At 39.0% G+C, this 21,695-nt stretch overlaps 1 protein-coding gene across 2 annotated transcripts; it reads right to left on the bottom strand.

Annotated features, from left to right (window-relative positions):
- Positions 1-3,438: 3,438 nt before the first annotated feature.
- Positions 3,439-19,746, bottom strand: pxdc1b (PX domain containing 1b). Of its 2 annotated transcripts, none has more exons than XM_088322280.1 (5): positions 19,336-19,746; positions 9,489-9,580; positions 8,184-8,295; positions 8,016-8,127; positions 3,439-5,053 (listed from the first exon to the last, which is right to left on the bottom strand). In XM_088322280.1, exons 1-5 carry the CDS (start codon positions 19,589-19,591, stop codon positions 4,942-4,944), a joined length of 684 nt encoding a protein of 227 aa, XP_088178406.1. In that variant the 5' UTR covers positions 19,592-19,746; the 3' UTR covers positions 3,439-4,941. The 2 variants fall into 2 exon arrangements, with proteins under 2 accessions (XP_088178406.1, XP_088178407.1); XM_088322281.1 differs by having other exon boundaries at positions 8,025-8,127.
- Between the last annotated feature and the right edge of the window lie 1,949 nt (positions 19,747-21,695).

Here is a 21,695-nt window from a genome sequence, read left to right as displayed (position 1 = left end):
CCGCCATATTGTGTAATACGGTGGATATAGTAATGAAACTATGCCCTTAGTGTTGACAAAAACCCCTGCCATCTAGTGGTGCTTTTTCACACTGAAACCATTCCCAGAGGCTTAATACTACCAATAGGGCTGCGCCATAGCCTTTAGAATAGTTCCATCCATCCATCCATTAATCCATTATCCGAGCCACTTATCCCCACTAGGGTCGCGGGGCCTTAGAATAGTTATAAAAAATATATATATATATATATATAAATATATACTGGACTGTCTCAGAAAATTAGAATATTGTGATAAAGTTCTTTATTTTCTGTAATGCAATTAAAAAAACAAAAATGTCATACATTCTGGATTCATTACACATCAACTGAACTATTTCAAGCCTTTTATTATTTGAATATTGCTGATTTTGGCTTACAGCTGAAAAAAACTCAAAAATCCTATCTCAAAATATTAGAATACTTCCTCAGACCAAGTAAAAAAAATAATTTTATAACAGCAAAACTAAATCAAAAATTTGAAAATGTCCATTGATGCACTCAGTACTTGGTTGGGAATCCTTTTGCACGGATTACTGCATCAATCCGGCGTGGCATGGAGGCAATCAGCCTGTGGCATTGCTGAGGTGTTATTGATGCCCAGGATGCTTCGATAGCGGCCTTCAGCTCATTTGCATTTGTAGGTCTGGTGTCTTTCATCTTCTTCTTAACTATACCCCACAAATTCTCGATGGGGTTCAGGTCAAGGGAACTAGCAGGCCAATCAAGGACAGTGATGCCATGGTCAGTGCACCAGTTACTGGTGGTTTTGGCACTGTGGGCAGGTGCCAGATCATGCTGGAAAATGAAATCCTCATCTCCATAGAGCTTTTCAGCAGATGGAAGCATGTAGTGCTCTAAAATCTCTTGGTACACAGTTGCATTTACTCTGGACTTGATGAAACACAGTGGACCAACACCAGCAGCTGACATGGCTCCCCAAACCATTGCTGACTGTGGGAACTTCACACTGGATTTCAAGCAACTTGGATTTTGCTCCTCTCCAGCCTTTCTCCAGACTCTGGCGCCTTGACTTCCAAATGAAATGCAAAACTTGCTTTCGTCTGAAAAGAGGACTTTGGACCACTCTGCAACTGTCCAGTGCTTCTTCTCCATAGCCCAAGTCAGACGCTTCTTCCGTTGTCTTGAGTTCAGAAATGGCTTGACCATGGGAATACGGCTATTGTAGCCCATTTCCCGGACACGTCTGTGAACTGTGGCTTTTGATACCTGGACTCCAGCTTCAGCCCACTTTCTTTGAAGCTCCCCCAAATTCTGGAAGCGGCTCTTCTTCACAATTTTGTTAAGGCTGCGGTCATCTCTCTTGGTTGTGCAGCGTTTCCGGCCACATTTTTCCCTTCCAACAGACTTTTTGTGGATATGCTTTGAAACTGCACTCTGTGAACAGCCTGCTCTTTGAGAAATTTCTTTTTGTGTCTTACCCTCCTGATGGAGGGTATCAATGATGGTCCTCTGGACAGCAGACAGATCAGCAGTCTTCCCTATACTTGTGATTTAGTTTACTGAACCAAGCTGAGTGTTTTTAAGGCTCAGGAAACCCTCGCAAGGTGTTTCGAGTTAATTAGATGATTCAGGTGATTAGTTGAATAGCCTACTTGTATACTTTTTCATGATATTCTAATATTTTGAGATAGGATTTTTGAGTTTTCTTAAGCTGTAAGCCAAATTCAGCAATATTCAAATAATAAAAGGCTTGAAATAGTTCAGTTGATGTGTAATGAATCCAGAATGTATGACATTTTTGTTTTTTAATTGCATTGCAGAAAATAAAGAACTTTATCACAATATTCTAATTTTCTGAGACAGTCCAGGGATAAAGTTCTTTATTTTCTGTAATGCAATTAAAAAAACAAAAATGTCATACATTCTGGATTCATTACACATCAACTGAACTATTTCAAGCCTTTTATTATTTGAATATTGCTGATTTTGGCTTACAGATGAAAAAAACTCAAAAATCCTATCTCAAAATATTAGAATACTTCCTCAGACCAAGTAAAAAAAATAATTTTATACCAGCAAAACTAAATCAAACATTTGAAAATGTCCATTGATGCACTCAGTACTTGGTTGGGAATCCTTTTGCACGGATTACTGCATCAATCCGGCGTGGCATGGAGGCAATCAGCCTGTGGCATTGCTGAGGTGTTATTGATGCCCAGGATGCTTCGATAGCGGCCTTCAGCTCATTTGCATTTGTAGGTCTGGTGTCTTTCATCTTCTTCTTAACTATACACAAATTCTCGATGGGGTTCAGGTCAGGGGAATTAGCAGGCCAAACAAGGACAGTGATGCCATGGTCAGTGCACCAGTTACTGGTGGTTTTGGCACTGTGGGCAGGTGCCAGATCATGCTGGAAAATGAAATACTCATCTCCATAGACCTTTTCAGCAGATGGAAGCATGTAGTGCTCTAAAATCTCTTGGTACACAGTTGCATTTACTCTGGACTTGATGAAACACAGTGGACCAACACCAGCAGCTGACATGGCTCCCCAAACCATTGCTGACTGTGGGAACTTCACACTGGATTTCAAGCAACTTGGATTTTGCTCTTCTCCAGCCTTTCTCCAGACTCTGGCGCCTTGACTTCCAAATGAAAAGCAAAACTTGCTTTCGTCTGAAAAGAGGACTTTGGACCACTCTGCAACTGTCCAGTGCTTCTTCTCCATAGCCCAAGTCAGACGCTTCTTCCGTTGTCTTGAGTTCAGAAGTGGCCTGACCATGGGAATACGGCTATTGTAGCCCATTTCCCGGACACGTCTGTGAACTGTGGCTTTTGATACCTGGACTCCAGCTTCAGCTCACTTTCTTTGAAGCTCCCTCAAATTCTGGAAGCGGCTCTTCTTCACAATTTTGTTAAGGATGCGGTCATCTCTCTTGGTTGTGCAGCGTTTCCGGCCACATCTTTCCCTTCCAACAGACTTTTTGTGGATATGCTTTGAAACTGCACTCTGTGAACAGCCTGCTCTTTGAGAAATTTCTTTTTGTGTCTTACCCTCCTGATGGAGGGTATCAATGATGGTCCTCTGGACAGCAGTCAGATCAGCAGTGATTTGGTTTACTGAACCAAGCTCAGTGTTTTTAAGGCTCAGGAAACCCTCGCAAGGTGTTTCGAGTTAATTAGATGATTCAGGTGATTAGTTGAATAGCCTACTTGTATACTTTTTCATGATATTCTAATATTTTGAGATAGGATTTTTGAGTTTTCTTAAGCTGTAAGCCAAATTCAGCAATATTCAAATAATAAAAGGCTTGAAATAGTTCAGTTGATGTGTAATGAATCCAGAATGTATGACATTTTTGTTTTTTTAATTGCATTACAGAAAATAAAGAACTTTATCACAATATTCTAATTTTCAGAGACAGTCCAGTATATGTTTTAGCACTCAGGGACAATGCTTCTGAAAACGCGTCCTCTACTGACCAAAAGGCATATTACATTATTTTGAAATTTAAAAAAGCGTCCTATCCAGGCCAAATGAAGTATTATATTATTTTGAAATTTAAAAAGTCCCCTTTGTTAGCTGAAGGGAATAATACCGTTTTTCAGATACTAATAAAGACCGCCATTTATTGGCCAAAAGGAGCATGACATTAGTTTGTAATTTTAAAAAGCGCCTTTTCCTGGCCGGAAAGAGTACTACATTGTATTGAAATTAAAAACAATCTCCTCTGCTAGCTAAAAGGGGTATGATTATTTTGAAATTTTAAAAGTGTCCTTTGCTAGCTGAAAGGAGTATTATAGACATTTAAAGATATTTTTTTAATAAATCCGCCATCTACTGGCCAAATAGAGTATTACATTATTTTTTTTATATTAAAAATTCCCCTCTGCTAGTTGAAAGGAGTTTTACAATATTTTGAAGTTTAAAGAAGCGCCCAGTTCTCGCCGTGAATGGTTAAGTGTGAAGCACATTGTAAAGTGCTTTGGGAGGTCTTCAGTGACTTGAAAAGCTCTATATAAATGCAGGCCATTTACCGTTTACCATAAGTTGAGACTCATCGAGAATGGAGCTGACATGATGGTCTTCTATCTTGCTGTTAAGGGTTCCCCAAAAACCAAACACAATCCTTAATGCAAAAAAATGAGAAGAAAATATGGCACTTCTTGGTCACTGTATCTCTGTAGTCTGTTGTCTCCCTTGTCCTTTGTAGCACTCGATTTCGGTTGCACTATACAACACAACATTTAGTTGTAAAATACGCACTGTCCCTTTAAAGTGACACTTTTCTCCATGACGCTGAAACTGCTGTGGCTTTAACATTTCCTTTCTGGATTTTGCAGACTACTGTATGTGGTGCCTTTGGCGGTTCGGAGCGGAACACAATTAGGTGAAAGGAATATGGGCTGGGGAGAGTGCTCGAGAGGGATGTTATGCTTCTCCTTGCAGATGTGGTTAGTGTGGCATGAAAATGATGACGTTAAGAAAATTCCATTTTCAAATGCCAACCCAAACCCCAAAAAAGAAGAAAAAAAAATATTATTTGAGCGCATCTAAGAAATGCACGTATTTGCACGCACGTCCTGAACAAGCTAAGGCTGCAATGGTGACACGAGCAAGGAAATGGCAGCAGCCAGTAAAAAAAAAATCAAAATTCCTTACAGCTCCTTTAACAAGCATTACGAAAACAAACACTTGTAACAAGTTGCCTTGATGGACGCAAATTTGTGCAAATTCAGCTGAGGGACCTCAAAGGGCTCCAGGTGGCACACCAGGACCACTCTTCACTTTCAAGATGTCCACCAGGAATCAGCAATGGCTGAAACACCTGTGTGGAGGACCACCAAGAAAGACCAGTTTAGGTGCAGACCCGGACCAAACAGTGTCCTTCCCGCACTGGTTTCGTCCATCCTTTGGAGGATCTGGTCTGGAGAGATCTCATTCCAGAATGTCGCTCTCGAAGGGAACCAGCTGGTAATAGGACAAGTTGGTGACGTACGCTTCCGTTTCCTCCATGCACGTCGATTCAATGCCACCATTATCGTCGAACCTGTCGGGGAAATAAAAATGTGTTGGGGAAGAAGCCGACACGGGGAACTACTGTATTTTTTGCATTTTTAGGGTGAATTTTGTTTGATAAAACCGACACCAGAAACATACATGTCATCTTAAAAGGCAATTTAAAGTAAAGTAGATAACCAGTGCAGGCCCCCGTGCGCATGGCTGAGCACGCATGCACGCGCTCGAGAATAGGAATGGTGATTTTTGCTGAACACGCACAGCAATTTTAGGCATAACGCCGTTAGAGGCAGTGGTGTTCATTCATGAGCAAAACGATAGCTCTATCTAGTGGTAGTTAGTAGCACTGCACTTACATTCAGTCACACCACAGGTAGGAATAAAGATTATCTCATCTCATCTCATCAGCCGTACCGCTTATCCTCATTAGGGTCGCGGGGGGGCTTGGAGCCCATCCCAGCCATCTCCGAGCAGTGGGCAGGGGACACCCTGAACTGGTTGCCAGCCAATCGCAGGGCACACAGGGACAGACAATTCATTCGCTCATTCACACCTAGGGACAATTTGGACCGGCCAATTCACCTGAAATGCATGTTTTTGGAACGTGGGAGGAAACCGGAGTGCCCGGAGGAAACCCACGCAAGCACGGGGAGAACATACAAACTCCGCACAGGAAGTCTGGAGCTGGATTTGAACCCACGACGGGTTCCCATGACATGAACTGTGCCGCACAAGCGCTAACCACTGCGCCGCCGTGCTGCCCGAATAAAGATTAAGTCATGTTTATTTGTATAACCCTTAATCACTGTAAATCTCAAAGACTACAGACTATTACAGACTACAAACTATTATGACACCATCCCCTGACCTAAAACCTACAAGGAAAAACTCAAAACCTTATCTTGAGGAAATTAAGACAGCTTGAGAAATGACCGCACATGAGGTAACCCCCCTTCTAGGATGACCAGGCTGCAATGGATGATGCAAGGGCATTCCTACCGTATGAACTTACATCTGAGCCATATTTAAAACTATAAAATTAAATCCTGAAATCAGGGATCAGTTTTTAAGCGCTTATTTGGTTGTATGTCACCAGTATTGAATGGTAGGGAGCACGTGGGATGGCTTATACGGGATCAATTTAATCAATGAGGCAAACGTGAGCAGAGAGTTTACGGTAGAGGTATGTTGAATTTTGGTCTTTTTATTTGCAAATATTTGGAATAAACCATGATTGGAGAAAAAAAAATGAAAACCTATTGGACGGTAACCCAGAAAGGGACAAGGAGATTTTGAGTAGTTTGAAGCCCAGAGACAAAATGGATATGGAGTGTCTCTGCTAAATGTTCATTTGCAAGCCCTCAAGAATGTAAAAAGCTAAGAAGTATGAAAGCTTCACTGCTTCCATAGGTTGGTGTAGATGTTGATGTTTTTGAGTTTTTTCTTGCCCTCGTGTGGGTTTTGATCAGCAGATGGTGTAATAATAGTTAATGGTTTGCAATAATCTGTGGTCTCTGCAGCCCTTTGAGACTCCTCGTGATTAGGGGTTATACAAATAAACATGACTTGAGTTCTATTTCTTTTATTATGTGGCTATTTAAACACCGTTTTCGGGTGTGGACTTCAGTGTGAGTATAAACAGTAATTTCTAACTAAAAAGCAACTTTCAGTGTAATGCAGCCAGAGCGAAACCCGGTCCGACCCGAAACGAACATAATGATTGACATTTTAGGCCTGGGATTTTACATCATCGTTTAAGGAAGACTGCTTTAGAGCCATTAATATAATCAAAATGAGTCCAAATTGGGATTATTTTCCCATTCACACTCAAGTCTTCCTCTGACTCATTCCTGTGGCGAAATTGCTGCCAATGTTAAAGTTATTTTGATTTACTTCAAGTTAATACATATTTGAAAATATTATTTTTATTTTTATTTATACAAGTTAATGAGACACCGTGGCGGTACCCCGCCAGGGACTTTCGATAGTATGGGAAACACTTCAGCGATAGAAATAACTTGATCTACACTTGAGGTATTTTAAGCATGCAATGTCCACATCTTTGCAGTATTATTACTTTGTTTTTTACTTCCAAACACTCCAAATTTTTATCCACGCATACATTTTTTTTCAGCCCACCATAGTCTTTAGTGTTAACCTAGTGCAGTGGTTAGCACATTAGCCTAAAACTAAAGACTGGGTGAAAACATTTGTTAGGCTGGAGAGGGGATGGGCGCCACCAGGCTGTACTTGCCCAAGACACATCATAGGGAACAGTGCCCCTACCACCCTAGTGGTTAAGGGATACACACCCACCCTCCCAGTGTTGTTTTTATGCTTTTTTTTTAAATGATAACACATCGTAGCCTCAAAAAGACAAAATATATTTCTGTATTCTCCAAATTCTGAATAATTCAGCATCGCTCATATTGCCACATAAAACTCTTGATCAGCTAGTATCAATGAGTGGGCAGGTTTATATTTACCTAAAACGTACAACTGCATCTTGTATGGTGGCACCATCTCAAGCACAGACTAACTGGACACTGAATTTCTCCTCATGCAGATATTCTCTCTACCAAATTTATTACTATAAAATACTGAAATCGAGGGGTCACCTTAAATGCAAATATTTGGTTGTGTCACCAGTAGCAAATAGTAGGCAGCACGTGGGGTAGGGGGCGTGGCTTCTACAAAAATAGCAAACCAACTGAAAATAAATTGGGGAAACTTAAGCACAGAAATTAAGGTAACGGTGCTGAAGTTTGGTCTTTTCATTTGTAAAAATATTTTTGCAATGCATCACGCCTCGAGAAAAAAAAGAAAATGTCTTCCACAGTACCCCAAAGTAGAAAAGGAAATCTTGGATGGGTTTGAAGCCCAGAGACAAAATGGATATGGAGTGTCTCAACTGTTTGTTTGCAAACCCTCAAGATTGCAAGCACCATGAAATTTGATGACAGGTCACTGCTTCCACAGGTTGGTGTACTTACATGTGCTCCAGCAGGTGGGTGGAGGGGGTGCTCTCCTCGGCATCCGCCATCTTCCGATCAAACACGATACTTTCCGTGTTGGCCAAGCAGAAGCCGTTGGAGCGCATGATCTCTGCAAACATTTATGTGAGTGGTATTGAATCGATGGAATGGTATTGCAGTTCTTACCCGATATCTTGAACGGGTCCTGGAAGCAAGGCTGCATGGCGTGAACCTTCCTCAGCACCTGGTCCAGTGGAGAGCGCTCGAAGAACGTCAGCATCACTTCAGACCTGGAAAACTGGACGACGACCGCTAGAATCAGCAAAGGCTAGGGATGCAACTAACCACTATATTAATAGTCCACAAGTCATCAACTTCAGTATTGATACTTTATAGTTGTAAATACACTTAGGCGTGAGTATACATGGTAGGGAGAATATCTCCATGAGGAGAAATTCACGGTTCTCGTACTCTATGTTTGAGATGGCACACCATAACTGCATTCAGTTTAGGGCTGCAACCAATGACCATTTTGATAGTCCACTAGTCACCAACTACTGAAACCATTAGTTTAATCCTCAAACATATGTATGTTTTTCGTTGCATTAAGTTTGATTAAACAAAGTGACAAATGATAATATACACGAGAAAATTAGGTAAAATGAAAAATAAATTGAACTGATATGAATTGAATACTATTTGGACCTGCTGTGGATTTGTACAAAAAGTATATAAAAATGCTTTCACTAAAACCAATAACGCACTGTGTTGTCCGTAGAAATAGTAATCCATAAATAAACCTGTCCATTTTTTTAGGGACAGACAAATAAATAAATAATACATTTAATTCAAATAAATATTTTTTTCTCACTGTAAACCAAGAACAGGCTCACTATCAACAGTAAACAGTAAATAAAACATGATGTGCATTCAGTGGTCAACCGCAAAATCTGTATCAAAAGAACTTAATGATCATCAACCCCGTTTGATGTCTTTACATTTTGACTGACGTTTGTTTTTCTGTCTGCGTGAATTTGATTTCAAATACGTCTGTCAGGCAGAGTCTGGCATTATGCTCAAGCTCTCTTTTATAGCCAAATATACGCGTATAAAATGTACAATCAAAACCGTATTGGCTTGAACATGACTTGAATCTTACTGAGGCGAGTCAGACTCCTCCAACAATACGCCATGTTTCGCTTTAAATGTTCGTGCATCACTTTGCATGTAGTCTTTTTATTGGCCTTATCCAAGCTAAAATGCTCCCAAACTTTTAAAGTTTTGGTCCTTGGTGTTGACACTGTCATTTCTATATATTCGCGCTCGCAAGAGATGCTTTGGGACATGATCAGCTCTTAGCAGATATTATATTCACGTACAGATGTCTCACTCTGTTGTAAAACCACGTCTGGTGACAATAGTCAACAATGGAATTCATTGTCGACTATTTCTGTTATTGATTCGTCCGGCAAAGTTTGTGTGGCGACTCACCTTGCGCGGCATGTTGATGGCGCTCTTGAGCAGCCGCTCCACCTCGTTCAGCTTCTCTTCAATGTCGCTGGCCTCCTTGATTTTGCTAAGGCCTGGGAAAAAGACAATGAAAGCACTCTCAAAAAGCTCTGCAGCTTCCGGTTAAACTACGGCCGGACATGCCGAGAATGCGTTCGGGCTTGGCGGCTTGCCAGATTTGTCGAAACGCCGAGCTCCTTTGAGAGCTTCCTGTCAGAGAGCAGTGTTAGGAGTAACGTGTTACAAAGGAATGTGTTCCTGGAATGAAATTACATTTCTTGGTAACGAATACTAGTATGCTTTATTAAGAACAACTCAACTGTCATTACAACATAGTGCATTTCTCCGCTTCTTTTTAAATGCAGATCACAATGTCAATAGGCCTTTTCTTAGCCTATTTCGCACATGAAACCAAGCATTTGTTTCTACTAGTTTGGATTTTAAAATTTCGTCGTGTGTGTGTGTGTTAGAATCGAAGAAAAAAACATTAGTGATCAGAAATTGAAGTTTTACAGCATCCTAGTGGACCCTCTTGATCAGAGAAAAGCTTGGACCGAGGCACTCATCAAAAATGCTCTGGTTTGCAGCGTACACTTCATATCAGGTAAGAGAAATTAAACATTTATGATTGTTTCTATAGAGTCTATATTACTTATTATATGGGCAAAGTATGTTGTTATTGTTTTATTTTGAGCTAACTGTTAGCATGTAGCATAAATGCCACTAATAGAGGCCTTTTCTAAATAAAAAAAACACATTGAATACATGAAAAACTAAATGTATCTAAAAATTGCCTGGATTGTGTGCCAAACAAATGCGTACCTGTTTTTATTTTCGAACCATGCAGTGTTTTCAAGGCTACCGTTTACGTTTAGGCTAGACGCTAACAGTTAGCTGAAACTGAGAAAAAAAACTAGATATTTTGCTGATATAATACGTATAATAATTTATTTGAGGGTGCATAGCAACAATCATAAATGTTTCGTTAGTCTTACTTGATATGAAGTGTGCATTTTCTCATAGGGCGTGCGACTTATACTCTGGTGAAAATTACACTTGAAATGATTAACACATTATTATATCATTGAGTTTTAAATGTTTATTACCGGTACTATATATCACTTCACGTGTTATTTTCACATTAAACAGCAAGAGGGCGCTATAGGCCTGTTTTGATCATTTCAAACTTGCCCTGTTGTGGGTGGACATTTTTCGAACAAGAAGGAAGAGAGTTATTGTCCCGAGTTGGAGGAGTTGTCTACTGGTAAAAGTGACAACGAGAATGAAGATGTTATTGGTTTAAAAGATTTGGAGTGAAACTGGTAGTTTGCTAAGCATGTTCTTTATGCTAGAGTTATCTGAATAACTCTTAATATGTTACGCCGTTACTGGTGGGAGTGTCTAAGATATGCACATACATACATGTAACGCTAGTATATCGTGTCTATTTTATACTTATTGTAAAATTGCCTTCATGATGACATGTTTTTGGTGTTGGATTTTATTTAATACATTTTCCCCAAAAATGCAACTAATACTCTGTGATTTGTACATAGTTTTCCTTCTTAATTATGCATTCATTGGCTGGTGTGGCTTGTACTTCGGAGAAACTTATAGTTCGGAAAATACGGTAGTTAATTTGACAGTAAGAAGCTATTTTTGGGTGTCCGTAATCTGAGGAGTCACTGAATTACTTTTTAGATGAAGTAACAAGTAACCGGAACTGTTTTTTTTTTTTTTTTTTTTTTTCAGTAACATGCCCAACACGCTTGTGTGAGGCAGCCTCTGATGAGTCAAATTTAGAGAAGGGGCGCTGATGTCACAGTGGGATGACATCATTGCGGTGTCTGCTTCCCTTGTTGTCGGGATGTAAACACAGGCAGCAAAACAGACCAAACCCAAAAGGACGCTTTGTCCGTCCACAAGACTGGCAAACAGACAGCGAGAAAATCCGTCCTGGTAAAAGCTTGTGGACTCTTTCCGAGCGGCAGCAGGAAGTGAAAAGGATTCCAGGCACAGCTGCGAGGATGTTTGGACAAATATTTGTCGTCTGGCCACACTGTGGGTGACCTCGCATCCAAAAGCTGTGCCAGAAACACTCCAAACATTACTGCCATGTTTTCAACCCTAACACACGATGCCCCCAGAACGATCATTACACAGGAAGTGACCAGACTCATCATTTGTATAATAAATGTTTGAAACTCCCAAAGTGTCCATATGTAATCAAAAGATAAATAATCTGCATCTGTGTGTCATATTCATGCCAGGAATTGATCCGCTGCGTGTAAATGTAAATGTAATTGTTCTACATTTATATAGCGCTTTTCAAGTCAATGAAGACCTCCCAAAGCGCTTAACAATGTGCTTCACACTTGCCCTTTTTACACACACTAACTAACCGATAGCAGCGTCAGACATGCAAGGCAACTACCTGCTCATCATGGTTTTAAGGTTTTGTAGTGAGTGATGGAGTTTCAGCCAACCACAATTTTTAATTTTCGAAATCTAAAAGAGCCAAACAATCAGAGGCAAGTTCTTATAATAACACAAGTCAAAAAACGCGATTCAAAGTTTGCAAGCACCACACCACGCCGCACCCACGGTGTGAGCTCATTGAGTGTCATGGCGGACTCCGTAAACATAGTCCCAGAGTCAACAAACGAGAAGGAAAAGGAGCTTGGACCGAAGAATTGTGTACTACAGTACGTGCAATACCTTATTTTCTTGGATTAAGCTTTTTTTAAGATTTCACTGCAAAAATAAAAATAACAAAATAAAAAAATTAAAAATCTTGCAAACATTCAGCAAATTTAGATTTGTTTAAGGTAAAAATAAAGTTTAAACGTAACAAAAAGCAGCAAAAGCAGCATATATTTGTGACTAATTTTTTTGCTCATCATAAAATAAAATGTATGGTTTTCTTCTGGTTTGTTTGTATGATAAGTCCAAATGAAATATAATCTTTGTATAAAGTAGTAGGAAATGCATATCTTGCATTTTTGCCTGTGTATAGCATGCATTTGTATGTATGTTTGTGTATTGTTGAGTTATTTGACACTTTTTTAAATTGTTTTATATTCTGAAATATTGTTGCTTTGTGTATTATTTTTCCTATGTGTTCAAAACTCCAATCTACACTATATAAAATCTCAACTTCTATGTAAATCCTGATTGTGTGTTTGTGTGTAGCTAAATAGGCTCTGAAACAGCTGAACCTATTTTAGTGAAAATGTACACAGTAGTACTTTAGGCTTCTGGGACTGTCTTTAGCTAGCTTGAGTCAAGGTATCCCCAACAAATACCAACAATATTGCGTGTCTGAGCTAAATTTAGCCTATTATCAACAATTAGATTTATTATAACAATAGAATTAACCAATTTGAGAACCTTTTTTTTTGAAAAGCATCAACCGGAACTTACCGATCACAGGACCCATCTCTGGTGACTGTGACCTTATCACACTTTAAAAGGGGACGCGTGAACGGCTTTTGCGCTTTCTTCACGCATGCTCGAATGAGAGGTCTTGCCAGCCTGTGCTCTCTGGGACAATGGCGACTAAAAAGGCTGAAAATACGGCCATGTTTCTCCATTTCCTTATTCTTCGGGTGAAAAAGGTACGATGGATGTGACAAAAGGGATAGAGAGACTTTTCTGAGGAGGGGTGGGGTCACCTGCGGCTAGCCCTCATCTTTTTTCCCTGTGTGTTGCTTTATCCAACCCAAAAGCTAGGCAAGAAAAGATAACGCGACTACTTTATTTTGGTGCAGGGAGAAATTATCTTTCATTCCTGACACGCTATGAAAATAATTAATGATCATTTAAATTGGATGATTATCTTAAAACCATGTTTATTGTTCAGTAATTTCATTATTGCAAATCCCAACCCCTTTCTCTAACACTGGAGTGCTTGTGTCAAGAATGTGCTTATTCTTTCGTTTTATTAAATTTTCCTTGTCATGTAAATAAAACGTAGTTTGTTAGCATAAAACGCACGGGCCTTATTTAGTTGTGTGTAGATATTATTTTCTTTCTGGACGGATCAATCATTATCTATATCAATTAACTAAAAAAAATCTATAATTTAAAGCTAAAAATAAAATATGTTCAGAGTATTGCTTTCCTTTATGATAAATTCTAGACACAATATAACGAGGACAGCAGAGAAAATAATCGGGACTACACTTCCCTCCATTCAGGACATTGGCCAGAAGCACTGCCTATCCCATGCAAAAAACATTACCGGGGACCCCTCTCACCCCCATCATGGACTGTTCACTCTGCTAGCCTCTGGGAAGAGGTACTGCAGTGTGCGGTGCAGGACCACCAGGCTCCGCAATAGTCTAGTCCCCCTGGCCATTAGACTGTTAAATGGTCAATCTAACATATAGTTAACTTAAATCTATACGGCTGCTGATCTGACTTTTGCACTACTGGCAGTTTTTTTTATAGCTTGCCACTCCTTGCACATTGCTCTCTGCACTATTGTAATTACAGCGTTATTGTTACAGTGTTAATGTTACTGTGTACCTGACTTGTTAACCTGACTGCCCATATTGCACATCTGGTTAGCTACTCTTCTTGCACTATCGGCACTATGGTAAAATACTACACGTAGCCAAAATACAATACAACATTATTTATATCTGTACATTCAAGGAAACTGTGGGGGTCAGATGCATCGACATTTCGTTCTGTATACACGTGTACTAGAATGACAATAAAGTAGATCTGAATCTGAATCTGAATCTGATATGAGGTTTCTTTCGAATGAATTCGTGTGGGAAACCGTGAGCACTACCTGCTGGCTAAATCAGAAACCACCAAATTACATTCTGAAGTGAATTAATATAATTTAAAGTAATTTTTCTCTACACACATGACAACAATGTCAGAGCAAGGAAAACATATTTTGTCAAAAAAATGTTGTGGCTATATTTCATTAAGTTGGAAAACAATCGAGAAAGAATTGGAAAAGAAAGCCCCGTGAATGTAAATCACACATTCACATTGTGATCGTAAACGCGTATCAAAATCTACTGTAGTTTCTATGGCTTTAAGTGCCTATGGCAGAGGTGTCAAACATAGGGCCCGCCGGCCACATCAGGCCAGGCAGAGGATTTATTTTGGGCTGAGAGGGACACAATAAAAAAAGATGGCGTAAATAAAAAGGCCTGCAGTTTTGAAAATTCTTCACACCATGAATTCCCAGGCGGACTTTTCACTACTTATTGTTCTTTACACTATTTTCTGCATCATTTCAGTACCTTTTTCATCAAATGTTTTTGTATTTTCATACATTTCAATACAATTTGATACTTGTAGAACTGCAAGACTCAAGATTGTCTTTATTGTCATAACATAAATTTCCAAAGAAATTTCCTTTGCAACCCTGGTGTGCAGTGTTTACCTTCCAGTATATTCTTCTGTTTTTTATATTATAGTACTTGTTTTATATTTACAGTATTTTTTGTTTTTTTCTTGGACTTTTCAGAAGTTATGTTTTATCCATTTTACTACCTTTAGAAGGGTTTCTTACTTTTCAGTACGTTTTAGAGTTTTTTAGTAATTTAAAGTACTATTTCATACATTGCAGTACTTTTTGTGTATTTTCAGACTTGTCAAAGCCTTTTAATAATGTCGGTTTTTTTTTTTCTTTTCTGATCATTTATCACTTTTTACATTTTGGTATTTAGTACTTTTCACACTTGTTGTTGCCTTGCAGCCATTCGTATACTTCATACTTTTCTGTACTTCTCAGTTATTTTTCATAATTTTTCACTAGAATTAAATGGCTTTATCCATACTTCGCAGTACGTTCTAGTACCTTTTTGTACTTCAGAGATTTTTGTAATTATTTTATGAATATAGAATATATATAGAATATAGAATATATTTTCTTCACTAAAAGTGCTTTTTCTACTATGTGCCCCCGGAGCAAAAATGAGTTTTACACTGCTCGTCTTGAAAAGAGGAGTGGACCCAACTAAGCGATTTTCAGGCATTACAAAGAGCCACATTTAGTCATCTAAAAACAGGACAGTGTGACACATCATCTTTTAATAGCATGCATAAAAAAAACGTTTTCTTTTGAAAAAATCCACTGCTGACGAGTTGTGTGACTTGTTGAGGTGGTAATGCACACTAGTAGCGGTAATAGACACCGGCTGACTCTTGACCTAATACTATCTTTAAACACACAGGCTGCAAATGGCTTATATGTCACGTACACATCCAAAAAACAGACAATTTGAAAGAAAAATCGATGATGAGCTTGGACTTTGCTCTGGTGTGGACCGCAAACGGAGAAGCTGACTTTGTTAGCAGGCAACCCGTCCAAAAATGTCAAAGCGATCTACACAAAAATGAGAAGTTGTGACCCAACCAAGATGACTCTTTGCTTCCTTTTCAGATGACGTCTCATCCGGCACAAAATGTGTCATGAAGCATTCACAGCCAATGAAGCCATTTTTGGCCTTGTCGAGTTTCAAAAGGAAAGAAAAAGGGTACAAAATGAAAGAATGTGTTCTTAGGCTAAGAACCATAATAGTTATAAGTGTGTAAGCAGCAAACACAAAAGTGGTCTGGAATGTGTTGTGGGTATTTGTCCCATTCTGAGCCAGTACGTATGGCAACTAAGCCTTACTCAGATTCCATCTATATCGAAAGAGAGAGAGAGAGAGCGAGAGAGAGAGAGAGAGAGAGAGAGAGAGAGAGAGAGAGAAAGAGAGAAAGAGAGAGAGAGACAGAGAGATAGAGAGAGACAGAGACAGAGAGAGACAGAGACAGAGACAGAGAGAGAGAGAAAGAGAGAGAGAGAGAAATATTAGGGGTGAGACGATATTCTTTGGTTCAATTTGATTCTTGACAATATCGATCCTACAAGCATTGCAATTTGATATAACTGATGGTTGCAATTTATTTTATTTCCTAAAAAACAAGCATAGGGTAAAAAACATGGACATCATATATTATTTAGCCTTCAATATGAAAATCAAAAAATACTATTGAAATAATACAAAAGTACTACTACAGTAAAACTACAACTGAAACACTACAAAAATACAACTCCATAATAATATCAAATACAACAAAAATACTACTATGGAAATACTACATAAATACTACTGAAATACTAAAATAATACTACAATGGAATACTCATCACGGAAACATCACGATCAGTCTGAGACAAGTTACAGTACCCGAAATCTATAAAGCCGGTATAATTCACCCAAAAGTCTTTTATTCCACTAGTGAAATGACTTCCCGCAAACATGGTCTGGTTATATTCACAATAGTCCAGGAAATCCAACAGTTTAAAATACTGACTCCAAAACACACTATAATGCCGACAGATTAAGCACAAAAAAAAATCTGCCTAAAAGCATGCCTGATTCGTTGGAAGATCATTGTTCTAATTTGATCATTGTTCTAATTCGACTCACCATAGCCATTATTCTCCGACCTTTTAATTGACACCACTCTCTGCCAATTGCAAGCTTTTTTTCACTGTCCTTAGCCTTACATAGCCTGCAAGGCTGTCATAATCAATTCAGCTTCAGAAATCTTTACCCAATAGTGACCAATTAAAATGTGCATTGAAACATTGGTTAGCCAAAGGAAATTCCAATGTAAATTTTACGCAATACTACGAGCTGTATTGAAATCAGTGCCGAAAATAAACGTGTGTACAATTATGCGCAAGTGTGCACAATCAGGGATTGACTTCTGGAAAGGGAAGTCAAACATTTACAACTCTTTCAAAACATCTAAAAAATGGCCAAAGTAAAATAGACAAATGCAAAGTTTTGGGCTACTTTTGAAAAAGCCTAGACCTACCATTAGAAAAATGTGTAAAATACCATGTTTAGTTTTTCAGATTGTGATTAAATTGAGCAAGGTACCAGGTAAGGCTTCAAGCAATTGTCTCACATGTTTTCAAGCTAGGATGCCCAAGCTACACTCTTCAGCAGCCATGTGCGTGCTATTTTTTTGTATGAAACAACAAAAACCTCTGTGTGTTTCTGTGTGTTTCAACTCAATTACTCAATGTTAGTAGCACTTGCAGTGATTACTTCAGTTTGGAACAAAACTTCCTAGTCTTGCCTTTCAAAAGAGACAAAACCATTCAGTTCAAGAACAGCATTCCATTTACTTCGAGTTCGTCTTCGAATGGGATTTTAGGCGAATTTCACAGGAAAGGTAAGGGGTTAAATCCCCTTCATGAAAGTACGCATCTGTCTGTCTCTGCTATGTACTGTATGCACAACGTATACAGCTGTAGACCCACATACTGTACATACACGTATATATTTCCTATGTATTTATTTTTATTGTTAAATCATATCTTTATTTCAGTATGTTTTCATGATGTAATCAATCTTGTCCTGGCTATTCTAAAAACGACTTATAGGTATGTCTTGTTTTATTTTTCGAAAATGTAATATTTAAAATGTTATGAGCATGTTTATGATAGCCCCAGCAAAAGTCAAGTCATTTTTAAGTCAAGTCATTTTTATTTGTATAGCCCTTAATCACAAAGAGTCTCAAAGGGCTTCACAGGTTATTACACAGACTAGTTATTTCAGACTATTATTACACCCTCCCCTGATCTGGAACCTACATGAGGGCAAGGAAAAACTCAATAACGTAATAAAAGATATGTTATTTTAAAAAATCCAATATATCATTATTATTACTTAAAAGTAGCCACGTGAGGCAAATGTGCTTTTCTGCATGTTCGTTTTTTTGTATTCTTTCGTCCAGCTGCACATATATATATATGCGTATATATATTAATCAACAGAAGGTTCACCCAAACTAACTGAGCAGTGAGTACACAGACTTACAATTACACAGACTTGTAATTTGTTGTTGATTCGCTGGACTTTTATGCTCTGATTGAACGGTTGTTATTTTTTAAAAATCAATTAAAAAGACATTGCTAAAGTTACTCGGTACTTGAATAGTTTTTGAACGAAGTACTTTTAAACTTTTCCCCTAGTCATTATTTGGATGTCTACTTTTTACTTCTACTGAAGTCATATTATTTTGAAGTAGCAGTACTTTTTCTTGAGTAAAAAAGTGGCTACTCTACCCACCTCTGTCCAAAGCACACAGACATTTTGTGTAGTATACATAAGATGTTTTTTTTTTTTAATGGGGTAGGATGGGGAGATTTTCATTTTTTTTTGTGTGCAGGGGCGATTTTAGTTTCAGAGCTCTCAGTGCCAGAGTGTCTGTCTGGTTAAAAAAATAGTTTCACTTAAAGTAAATAACATTTAAAATTTAATCATGAAAAACAAATCATCAAAGTATTTTGTTTAAAGCTTTTTAATTTAAAGGGTAGTTTTTATGAAGTGAAAGTTTGTTTTAAGGCCGTTTTTATGTATTGAATGTTCCATTTTGTAATTGAATTATGGCACTCTAGGGCTTCCATAATAACATACTCTCACGGGAGCCTCCACAGACTCTGCTGCTGTGCTGTAAGTGACATGAAAGAAGGCAAGGGCAGTTCTAGAAATCAAATGGACTGAACCATTTTAAGGCAGTGTAGTATTTCTGACAATGCGCTTTTCCTATCCTGTCCTTTATTAAGGAAAATAGAGTTTAATATCCTTAATGTTTAGGGTACTTGGGTTGAATTTTGGAGGTGCTTGAACACCCCCTAAAACGGGCTGGTTACGCCCATGGTCGAGTACAGACAGGGGCAAAAAAACAGTTCGCTAAAGTTATTTAAGGCGCGACTTATTTTGAACTCGTGTAGAGGACTAGAACAACTTTTTGGGGAGGGGGGGAAACCATTTAGGCACCAGAACCGAACCGACCTTGTGCAAGAGGCGAAGCCCGAAGGTCTCCGCCGTCGTCGGGGAAGGAGTCCGTGAGGCGTCGCAGGAGGCGTCCCATGTCCGAGAAGCTTCGGTGCAAGTAGAGAACGTTCCGGTCCGACCACTCGGTTCGGATCTCGAAGAAGTCCTCGCGGTCGCCCTGAGGGCCCACTAGGAGGCGGCGGACGCCGTTGACCCAACAGTCCCGCACGAACATGTTGACCACAGAAGTTCCCTCGAACACGGCCGAAGCCATGTCCGCTCACTCCGCCATCACCCGCCGGGACCGGGAAACACCCGACACCCGATCGCCTGCCCGCTTACGTTCCTTTCGGTCTCGACGTGGTTCCGTCTGCTCGTGTTCGACGTGGCAGACTTGTGAAACCGAATCGAACCGAACACTGGTCTGCCTCCGAGAGTCGAATCACGCCCACTGAAAAAAGGGTTTTCTCCATTGAGACGCATGCCAAGTCAAATCATGTCTATTTGTGTGTAGCCCTTAATCACAAGGAGTCTCAAAGTCAAGTCAAGTCATTTTTATTTATATAGCCCTTAATCACAAAAAGACTCAAAGGGTCGCACAGGTTATTGCAAATCACAGACTATTATTACACCATCCCCTGATCTAAAACCGACATGAGGGCAAGGAAAAACTGAAAAACCTCAACATGAGGAAAGTGAAGAAACCTTGAGAAGAGACCACCGCACATGTGGTAATCCCCCTTCCAGGATGACCAGACTGCAATGGATGTTGCAATAACAAATAATACACAGATAGTGTCAACAAAAATATAGGTTATTCATATGATATAGAGTAGAAGTGTGTTTTAAGCTTAGATTTAAACATTTCCACTGAGGTTGCAGATCGGATCTCAGGGGGAAGAGCATTCCACAACACTGGGACCCGTATACAGAACGCTCTCGAACCTGCGGTTCTCTTCTTGGCTCTTGGGATCACTAGTAGACCAGTATTTTCAGAGTGAAGGCTCCGGACCGGAACATAGGGGGAAATTAAATCTGAAAGATATGAGGGAGCAAGTCCATGCATGATTTTGTATAGTACCAAAAGAACCTTAAAATCACATCTTAAGCTAACAAGGAGCCAATGCAGGTTCGCTAAAAATCAAAGGGTTTCACATAGAATTCTGACAAATTGTCCTATTTAGGCATGCATTTTATTACCAAACCCAAGAAAGCAAAAAAGAAATGACTGTAAAGTAAAATAAAATAAATGCATGTAATATTTTTTCTGATTATATAATTTCAATTAAAATAATAGTGGAAAGGTAATATAAATACAACAAAATAATGACAAAATCGTTTTTAAAAAAAACTTTATTTTGTGAGTAAATTACAATGTCGTTTAAGACAAAAGAAAAAAATGATCAGGATTTTATTTAATAATTAGTTTAATTTAAAAAAATATACAATATATAATTACAATAAAATATGGTAAAATATATTAAAAACAGTTGGAAATATAATGGATAGATAGATAGATAGATAGATAGATAGATAGATAGATAGATAGATAGATAGATAGATAGATAGATAGATAGATAGATAGATAGATAGATAGATAGATAGATACTTTGTTCATCCCTGTAAGGAAATTTACACTTCCAGCAGTATTCTTGTGTTGAATATAAAATAATAATGAAATAAAAGAAATAGAATACAGAAATACAGAAAATATAACGTGTTGATATACAGTATTTAAATAGTGCTACATAAAATACACACATTAATAAAAATAGGGTAGTATGCAAATGTGGGGGTGGGGTTTAATGTTGGCTTTTACTCCCCCGGGTGGAGTTAAAGAGCCTCATGGCATGAGGAAGAAATGATCTCCTCAGTCTGTCCGTGGAACAAGACTGTGACAGCAGTCTGTCGCTGAAGCTGCTCTTCCGATTGGATATAAATATAAATATAAAACATACTCCAAAAACTATAAAATAGACAAACATCCATCCATCCATTATCTACATTGCTTATCCTCAGTGGGGTCAGGGGGGTGCTGGAGCTCATCCCAGCCATCTCCAGGCAGTGGGCAGGGGACACCCTGAACTGGTTGCCAGCCAGATGCATGGAAGACAAGGACAATCAACTCACTCGCTCATTCACACATAGGGACAATTTGGACCGGCCAATAACCCTAAAATGCATGTTTTGGGGAATGTGGGAGGAAACCGCCGTGCCCGGAGGAAACCCACGCAAACACGAGGAGAACATGCAAACTCCACACAGGGAGGCTGCGGTAACTAGACTTGAACCCTGAGTCTAACCACCCACCGCCGTGCCGCCCAACAGATAAACAGTTTTTACTAATACTTTTTACATGATTTCTACTTCAAAGTAAT

This window comes from Urocampus carinirostris, chromosome 18 (assembly GCF_059441175.1).
Source record: "Urocampus carinirostris isolate Australia breed hairy pipefish chromosome 18, RoL_Ucar_1.0, whole genome shotgun sequence".
Classification (NCBI taxonomy): Eukaryota; Metazoa; Chordata; class Actinopteri; order Syngnathiformes; family Syngnathidae; genus Urocampus; species Urocampus carinirostris.
This window is presented reverse-complemented; position numbering and strand designations above follow the sequence as displayed.

Coding starts and splice junctions, on each gene's coding strand:
- pxdc1b (XM_088322280.1), bottom strand. CDS start 19,591: ATGGCTTCGGCCGTGTTCGAGGGAACTTCTGTGGTCAACATGTTCGTG. Junction 9,581..19,335: donor GGCTTCGCCTCTTGCACAAG/GTCGGTTCGGTT, acceptor TCTTTTTCCCAG/GCCTTAGCAAAATCAAGGAG. Junction 5,054..8,015: donor ACCCACCTGCTGGAGCACAT/GTAAGTACACCA, acceptor TTTCCCCGACAG/GTTCGACGATAATGGTGGCA.